This window comes from Centroberyx affinis, unplaced genomic scaffold (assembly GCF_046629955.1).
Source record: "Centroberyx affinis isolate AG114_WGS23_722 - 3 ecotype Tasmania unplaced genomic scaffold, CSIRO-AGI_Caff_v1 ptg006358l_1, whole genome shotgun sequence".
NCBI classification, from domain to species: domain Eukaryota; kingdom Metazoa; phylum Chordata; class Actinopteri; order Beryciformes; family Berycidae; genus Centroberyx; species Centroberyx affinis.
In genome coordinates, this window is record NW_027283229.1 from 86,587 (window position 1) to 96,021 (window position 9,435).

Below are 9,435 nucleotides of genomic sequence, written 5' to 3' on the forward strand. Positions count from 1 at the left end.
CTGGCCTGCAGCCTCGCCTGCGGGAGGGACTGCGCCGGGAAAATGTGTTGCTCTCCCTCGGCTTCAGCAGGAGAGGAGAGCAGGCAGCCGCCGGCGCCGTCAGCCGGGGAGGAGGAGGAGCCTCACACGCTGGTGATCGAGAACACCTTCCTCTGAGCCGAAGAGTCACGCTGCAGGAAAACAAACGAAACGAACACTCGGTCCATAACGGCCTCACACAGGATGAGCCTGAGGTGGGGGACTCGAGTCACGTGACTTGGACTCGAGTCAGACTCAAGTCACAGTTTTAATTACTAGAGACTTGACTTGATGCATGAAGAGAAGACTTGAGACTTGACTTCTGGTATCTCGGGACTCGACTGACTTGTACTTTGGTGACTTGAAAAGGTTCTTGTGTTTGTGTAAATTACTTCGTTTGAAAATGATGAGATTTGTTCCGCCAGACGACTGAATTTAAATTCTGTTTTCTGAATTTGGATGGAATGACTGAACATATTGAAGTTGAAACTGATTATAGAAATCAAACTCATGATGATCTTACCAATTTTTTATCCTATTAAAAACATATTGCATTGAAAAGTCTTTAAGATATTATATTGATATTGATACTGGACTCTTAATTTGTTCTGCCTTGACTTGGTGTTCTACATTTAGACTTGAGACTTGACATTAATGACATGGACTTGACTTGGACTTGACTTGGTGTTCTACATTTAGACTTGGGACTTGACTTGAGACTTGTGCCTCAAGACTTGAGACTGACTTGGGACTCGAGCAGAGTTGACTTGGTCACACCTCTGTCAATAAGTAATGATGTACTGATGTAATGTGGGTGAATGAGGGTGAATGGGTGAATAGATTATATGATGGAGAATGAAATCAGTGTACGTTTTCAGGAAAAATCACCCATATGTTTTTTTAAAGTTTAGTTTTATTGCATTAACAGGACGCTGCACTAAGGAAGATGTGAAGTGTTTGTCTCAAACTGACTAAAAAAGGGTTTGTTAAATTCATCACAAGTGGAGAGTGGAGGCATTTTCACTGCTGTGGATATGCCATGGAATAAATGTGGCTTCCTTTTTACCTGCAACATCTATGTATGTTCACTATAATATATTGGAATAAAAAACAAAACGACCCAAGTGTGTTGCTTTTCATTTTGTGCGCATAAATGAGCAAAGTACATCACTGTCACTGGAGATCTCACTTCCATCCTATTGCAGTATTGCAAGATTGACCTCTCACCTGTTGTGACGTCGTCAGGCTCCACCTTTTTGTTTTCAAACAGCCAATAGAAACGGGTCTGTCTCGCATAACTCAGTAAAGTCCCGTTTCCTCGATTCTATTCTGTGTTTATATGACAAATATATGCGTGAAGGCGGTTGTTTCCCTTTGATACTTCATGCACACGCGCTATTCTTGAGTAATACAAATAAATGCCAACATTTGTTATAAAACCATGACTGAGAGTTATACTAATGATACCGTCTATATATAGATTTCAATACGCTAGATTTAAGTGCCCGGATGATCCTCGGTGGTCCGGGGTGCAGGCTTCAAACCTGTAGCTGCTTAGCGGCAGAGTGGTTCAATTCCACCTTTCGGGCGGGATTTGTGCCCAGCGACAACAACACATGTGTGTCTATGATTTATGTGTCCCGTCCTTATAGAAAACTCACTCAGTCGTTAATGCTGTTGCTGATTCTGCGAAGCAGAGAATCGATATAAAGCAGATACAAGGCAATCAAACCGCGTAGAATCATCAGGGCTATTAGATCAAAGTCAACATTTCCATAAATGTGTAGCATGATTAGAGTTAGACATATAAGCATGATTTTTAAAAGGATTTTTAAACCAGGACTATTTGCTCACAAGCCTACTTCCGGTTAAACTTTGCTCTTGGACTTCACAATAAAATATATAATAATAATAAAAGTCCAAACGCCTGAACGGGCTAGTACTACATATACGCATAACAAACATAGTGAAATGTTTGTGAAATCTTGTCATTGTAGTCGTGTAAGTTATGTCACCCTACTCTGTATAGGCCTACATCTATTATAACAATACATACGTGTACTGTTTTTTATGTTCTTATTATATGCCTATTTTTTTCTAATGATAATTAAAAAAAACACTGAAATTAAAGTAGAGCTATGTTATTGTGGATTTTTTGTTTTTATTGGAAGAACCACAACATAACATTGTCATCAGTACTGTATTGTATTGCAGTCAAAACCACACTTTACTGTGAGCAGCTGCACGTATGGATCCGTTCCGAAAAATAGCTGATAGACAGCTTGTGTGGGCCAATCATCAACGAGAGCTTCCTGTCTGTCATCCAATCATTCTTCTCCGCAGCGCAGGCGTGTTCCATAATGCGGAAGTTGTGCTGTTTGGCAGTATGTGCAGAATGTCCTTGATTTTGGGTTAACGTGGGGCAAAACACAGCTTGTACTGTATCAAGCCCAATTTTTTGCTACTAATTGGTAAGATACGCTTTTCACAATATTCTTACAGGTACATTAGAATGACGAAGGCGCTATTTCATTAAGTAAACCGGCTTGTAACTAGGTTGTTAGCCAGTGTTAGCCGACTTGCTAATGGGATCTCATTAACGTTGTCAAAGTAATGTGCGAGTTTCCCTTGCGAGTTCTGGTAAATTGTCATTTATTTATTAAAAGTTTGAAAAGATAATCCTTAATTTTAATGCATTCCGTTATAAAAGTAGCGCTACAATCATGTCTTTACTTAGTAACAGTGTTGCTGGTGTTGTATGCTCTCACTCCTTTGGCTTTGCTCAGTGTAACTTTAATTTATTGTCCTAACTGGACTACCACCACCAGTTTACTAAGAACTTAACAATCCAACAATTTCTAGGAAACTGTTGGTATAAAAACATAAAGATTTGTGTCTTTATCTATTCAGGGAATCCATCAGGAATGTATGTCATCGTCCTGATCTAATGTGTATGAAAAGGCTGTACCTTTTTAATGAAATATGGCATATGGCAGGATGAGTGGTCACCTGTATGTCAATGCTTCTTCCTGACAGTCCTTACTCTTTCTTCCAGGTAGGCTTGCACCCGGCCAGAAACAATATCTGCTATGCCTCTTCATAAATACCCCCCCAAAATCTGGGAGGCCCTGAAACTGAAGCAGGGCATCTACACTCGTCTCCCCAAACACTACCTAAAGTCCCTGGAGCCGAAAGAGCCCGCCCCGGTCCACTGGAAGCCCCTGGGAGTCAAGTACAGAGCCAACCCCCAGTCGGGACACAAGGAGCGGGTGCAGGATGTCCCGATCCCCATCTACTACCCTCCAGAATCCCAGGATGGCCTGTGGGGAGGAGAGGGGTGGATCTCAGGGTTCAGATATGCCAACAATGACAAGGTGAGTAGCCAGGAAGATCATCTTTTTTTTAATTCGACCACACATTTGTAGTGATCTCCCTAAGATGTGTTTGATTTGAAGTTAGCCTGGGACCTTACTTAGTCATCTCTCTCTCTCTCTCTGTCTCTCTTGTTTTTGTTTTATAATTATTTTTTATTAGAGACCAACATGACAATGAACAGATATAGTTACAGATGTTTCGTCTCTCATTCCCCCCCCCCCCCCCCCCCCCCCTCACATCAGGTTTCCCACCCATAATCCAAGCTACATGTATAGGAAATTCAAATTAAAGTAGCTAAGAGCATAACAACATAGTGACATATACACTGAGTTTCAATAGAACTATTAGATAAAAATAAATACGCTCAATTACACAAAATTGAATGGAGTTGGGTATACGGGAGGAGAGAAAACAAAAACAAAGACAACAAAGAAATAAAAATAAAATAAAACAAAACAACAAGAACAGAAATTACAATTAAAAATAGGACAAAACTCTGGATTGCATACTGCTTGATTTTACCATGATTCTGTGTTCACGCCATGAGACCAGACCATGATCCTCACAACACTTAGCCTGGCAGAGGTGGCCAGTTTTATGGGAGGGGGGGGTTAAAAGAAGGTAATAGGGAAAGGTGTGCAACGGTCAGTTTAGAGTTTTTAATCTTTTAAAGTAGGATACTAAGGGATCCCAAATTGAGTGAAATTTTTTGGTTGATCCCCTAATAGAGTATTTGATCTTTTCCAGCTGTCTCTCTCTCTCTCTGTCTCTCTCTCTCTCTCTCTCTCTCTCTCACTCTCTCTCACTCTCTCTCTCTCTCTCCCTCTCTCTGTGTGTGTCTCTCTCTTTCTCTCTCTCTCTCTCTCTCTCTCTCTCTCTCTCTCTCTGTGTCTCTCTCTCATCTTCCATGTCTCTCTTCACTGTAAACTGTCAAATAAACCAGAAAAGCCATACAAATAATAGCAAAGGCATCTCCCCCTCTCTCTCTCTCTCTCTATCTATCTATCTCAATCTCTCTCTCTCTCTCTCTCTCTGTGTGTCTGTGTGTCTCTCTCATCTTCCATGTCTCTCTTCACTGTAAACTGTCAAATAAGAAAAGCCATACAAATAATAGCAAAGTAATAGTTATCTAGGAATGGTCGTCTGACACTGAAGCCCATAACAGACTTTAGTTTCCCAACACTTTCTGCTTCATAACCACGTACCAAGCTGCGACATCAACTATAAAGCTGACCAAGTTGAATAAACTGCCCAGTGTCTGTTTAACCTCTGAAGCGTCTCTTTCCTTAGCTGTCCACCCGTCTGAAGAAGACCTGGAAACCACAGTTGTTCAACAGAGAGCTCTACAGTGAGATCCTCGACCACAAGTTCACCATCGCAGTCACAGCCAGGACACTGGACCTCATCGACGCCGCTTACGGATTCGACTTCTACATCCTGAAAGTAAGGGAAAGCTTTCTCGTCTAAAACAACTTCCCATAATGAGCTTTCCATATGCCAGTGCTGACTCTTATATCAAACCCTCCATTAGACACCTAAGGAAGACATGAACTCCAAGCTGGGGATGGACCTGAAGCGGGCCATGTTACTTCGCCTGGCTCGCAGAGACACGGAGCTTTACCCCGATGACCAGTCCAAGAGAGAGAATGTCTACAAGAAATACAAGGTGAGAGAGTTGTGCTTTAGCTCAGTGACTCCAAATCTTTTGGTTTGCCTGGCATGGCAATTAGACTAAATATACTAAATACCTAATGACTGTTAAATAATATGTGACAGCTAGTGGGCATGTGAAGGAATTGAAGGAACAGGATGAAAACCGGTTGCTTATGACCTTCAAATCATGTTTTGACTCCTGTCCTTTTTTCCTCCCTGGTGCTGTTGATTGTCCTGAGCAGCAGTTTGAGATCCCAGAGGAGGAGGCGGAGTGGGTTGGTCTGAGTCTAGAGGAGGCTGTGGAGAAACAGAGGCTGTTGGAGCACAAGGTAACAAAGTCCTAATACACACATTACTCAAGTTGGTCCGTTAATTCAGTGCTTGGCAACCGTTTCATCTCGCAAAACACCCAAAAACAAAGCAATATGAGTTCCCTGATGCTTGCCGTTTTAGAGAATTATTAAAGGCGGACTAGAGGCTTCAAATATTTATTATTTCTCAAGAAAAAGACATCACAAATATTCAAATATGATCATAAATTTGTATATTAGAAATGGATGTATTTTAAGACTCCAAACATCATCTCTCTGTCCCCACAAATCATCATCATGGGAGGTCCCGGGCCTCATGTTGAGATCCACTGACCCTAATAATTAAATGCATGCAAAATACTTCAACTCCAATTAATTGCCTTAACATTCACATTTTCAATACTTTTGAAATACTTAGTATTTGTAATCTTACTGCCATGTACAGACTCTGATTAGTCTCTGCCGTGGTTTCTGACTCGGTTTTGTTGTGTCTCTTGTCTCTTAGGAGCCGGAGCCTTTGTTTAAGACCTATGTGGACAAACTGGTGACGGAGCTGACCATCCAAAAGCTCTCCGAGCCACAACTGGTAGAGAAGAAGTAACGACCAGAACCACGTGAGCAGGACACAGGCAACTGTCAAATTCAAATGAATTAGGTTGAACTGTCAAGCGGTGGTGTGAGAAACCGTCTCGGCTCCAGTCACCATAAGTTTAGTTCCTTGGTACTGAATTTACACACGGGACAATTTCCTGAAGGTTTTGGTTCACTTCCACTTGAGCGACACGGGGTGGAAGTGACACCAATAACAAGGTCACGTTGGACTAATGCTTATTTATTTTGCTTCTGTTTTTTCCTTGCATTCGTTTGTAAGACCTTTTTGTGACCCTGGAAAAGTCTCCACCAATGTAAATGTTCCCCGAACATCTGTGATGTAAGGCCCATGTGGAGGATATCTAACAAATAAAAGACTTCCTTTTTTCTTAGAACCTTTTTCTGCTCATCTGTTCCACAATTTCTATGCAGTTGTTTTTCAGCACAGTGATTCATTAATTCATTACGTGATTTTAGGTGGAATGACTTGTTTCCAAAAATAGCATAACCCTCTCAAGTATGAGCCCATAATGTCTGTTTGTTTGTTTTTTTACAGAATTTTATTAGTTTTCAACAGAAACAAGAGTTATACATTTTGCCATCATATCAATAACACACAGATAGAAATGAAAAAAATAGTGCCATTCATCCATTCTCAACAGAGAAATCTCCCAGCTGACCGCCCCCCCCCCCCCCCTTCACCTTGGCATTACACACAGAAGCTTTCCTCCATATTGTCCTGCATACAGACACATCACTGATTAGTGTAATAATGTCTGTTTTTAAAACAGTTTTATTATCTTTCAGGACATTATTCCAAAATCAGGTTATGTACATGTTTTCCCACTAGGTGGAGGTAGTTGCTTTAGAAGAGTGAAGATGACGCCATTAGAGAGAGTGAGAATGGTAGTGAGGGAGATGATGGCTTGTTTCTTGAATGAAATATAGAAGAAACAGTTTTTAAATGAGTAACATTATGTCACAGATTAGTGAAGGTAGCGTGAATTGTGCTGTAGCCAAGCCATGTTTTCAGACATTACAAGTAGAAGTGCAGTGTGTTCATCTCCTCAAGCTCTAAATATTTGCAGTGTGCCAAGTTATTATGCAACAGCTTATTGTTGTTGTTTCTCTCTTCTCAGTAAAGACACCTTTAAAGTCACTGAAATGTATTTTTAGCTCATTTTTTACTATTCCAAATATTCCAGCCAATAAAACCATCACAGATTTTTTAACAATCCCGCCCCTCTGCCCCTCTCATCAAATACAACTGGCTTAAGCAAAATTATTTGGTCTGATGAGATGAGAGCTACCTTGGATGGACCAGAGAGTTATTTCACAAAACAGGATTAGCGAATTAGCCAGATAACTTCTAAAAGTATTCTCTGAAATGTTGTTTATTATTAGCAATCATCCACATGCATGATTGAATCATATTCCTAAACCTAACATTCAAGTTTCAAATGGCAGTAGGGCGATGGAGGCGACATGATCTGGGCGGGAATCATAAAAGATTAAATTCTAGGCCCATTTCAGGTTGCTGATGGTGTCAACATGAACTCACAGGGGAATACTGTGATTTTCTGGAGAAAAACTGCATCAGGAAACAGGTGACATTCATGCAAGACATTGCACCATCACCTGCTTCCAGGTATTCTCAAGAGTGACAATCAAAAGGATTCACAGGCAAAAGGATTAAGGCACGGCCGATATCAACTTCTGGTTTGCTCTGAAACAGAAAAGCTACGCTTACAGAGAGCGGTCTGCCTACAAAGCAATGCTCTGGAAGAGTCTGCAAGATGCTGCACCAAGTTTCTCATGTTCTGAAACTGAAATTTTCACCAAAAATTTGGATGACAGTTTAGTGTCTGTGATTGAGAAGAAAGGCGGCAACACCTCCAAATACACTGTAAGACTTGTTAAAGCTGTTAGAAGCTGTTAAATTTATCAGCAGTAAGGACAGACTGAATGTTATAGGTATTTTGTCACAATTTTTGATTTTGCTTTCAACTAACATTAGTACTTTTTGGTTGAGTTTGTTTATTGCATAGTAAAGTGGCAAACTACAAATACTAACAAAAAATATTAACTCGGCATCTCAAATCAAATATGCCTGTTATTATTACACAATATCGTGGGGTCAACAGATTTCCAGTGCTTGCCTGATTATTGCAAGATATCTAAAAAAAAAACCACAATGTTGCATAACAACTTGACACACACTGTATTTCTCAGTATTTCCTTGTTCAAGATGACTAACAGTACTTGGGTCATGAAAACAAACGACGGCCTCTCATGCCTCACACCTGCTAAAAAAAAGGACAACCTTGACACTGAGGCCGCCGCAGACGTCCTTATATGGCGCTCAAGTTGACCAACGGAAAAGTTGACTACGAAAACATAAAACCAAGAAGTTTCTGTGTTACTTTCGCTTTCACCTCTTCTGCTCTGATCTCTGTCACTTGCATCGGCGCTGGGGCGGGGAGTCCCTACTGTGTTGGGGACTCCCGTGGGTGTCGTAACCTAGCAACTGAAAAAAATGCACTCCACCTGTAAACAGACTGATTCTGTCCTTATATAGATATGAGGTTAATTGATTTGGAATTACCCTTTCGTATTGCACAAGCTTGTAATGGAGAAAATCATAACCGCCCATCATGTTTGTTGGTGCCTGACTGCAATGTTAATTAAGCAGGCAATGAAACTGACACACATCAGCTCCCAAATTTGGTAATTTTTCTCTTTTGGCAAGCAGACCTCAAAAGGACATCTGGCTAGTTCACCTCCAGATGCACTCCACTTGGCTAAATGAGGCTAAAAGTTACTCAGTTTTTCATATATAAGCCTTACATCAATCAATACTTAATCAGATCTGTATATGTGAAAGACATTGGCTGCCAACCATGACCCTGTTTGGGGTCTCTGCCTCATGTTTTCCAGCTGATCTGTTGACCAGCAGCTTCATGTTTTGTCCGGCAGCGGTCCGGCTGTTGGAAAGGTGACACTGGACCTGGAAAACTCTGACCGGCCTCCTGAATTCGCTCTCTTGATAAATCTGAGTGCTTTTTTACTGAAACGGTTGGCAGATCGTTTGTCCTCCATCCCTGTCTGTCATCACATATGTAAATAATCGCTCTGGTAGACCTTTGGGACCAATGTTGTTGTTTTTTTTATTGGAAAGGAAATTGTAAGTCAGCTGGTATCTGGATTATTGTAACGTTTACCGTCAAGTTAAAGAAAAGTTGGCCCTTGAAATCTGACTTGAGCACATCTCTGTTGAATCCATCAACATCAGAAACTAGTATATGTGTATTTGGGTCACTTTAAATTCTAGACACCACACAGCATCATGGTCTGCAGGCTGTTAGACCACTATCCTATCTGCTGTCATGTGTGTAAATGTGATAAAGCATTAATTAGATGTATAGAGTTTTATTGTACTTCTACATAAGTTTTGTATCCAAAAAATAAAAATAACAATGAACAGAAT

General features: G+C 40.8%; 1 protein-coding gene and 1 non-coding gene across 3 annotated transcripts; both read left to right on the plus strand.

Moving 5' to 3' along the window:
• The first annotated feature begins 1,521 nt into the window (after nucleotides 1–1,521).
• trnastop-uca (transfer RNA opal suppressor (anticodon UCA)) lies at nucleotides 1,522–1,608 on the plus strand. The gene has a single exon. It is a non-coding gene; the product is annotated as a tRNA-Sec (tRNA).
• Nucleotides 1,609–2,378: 770 nt separating this feature from the next.
• On the plus strand, nucleotides 2,379–6,324 carry mrpl28 (mitochondrial ribosomal protein L28). Of its 2 annotated transcripts, none has more exons than XM_071512585.1 (6): nucleotides 2,379–2,489; nucleotides 3,074–3,392; nucleotides 4,684–4,836; nucleotides 4,925–5,059; nucleotides 5,289–5,375; nucleotides 5,863–6,324. In XM_071512585.1, exons 2-6 carry the CDS (start codon nucleotides 3,108–3,110, stop codon nucleotides 5,956–5,958), a joined length of 756 nt encoding a protein of 251 aa, XP_071368686.1. In that variant the 5' UTR covers nucleotides 2,379–2,489; nucleotides 3,074–3,107; the 3' UTR covers nucleotides 5,959–6,324. The 2 variants fall into 2 exon arrangements, with proteins under 2 accessions (XP_071368686.1, XP_071368687.1); XM_071512586.1 differs by having other exon boundaries at nucleotides 2,384–2,489; nucleotides 3,078–3,392.
• Nucleotides 6,325–9,435: the final 3,111 nt, after the last annotated feature.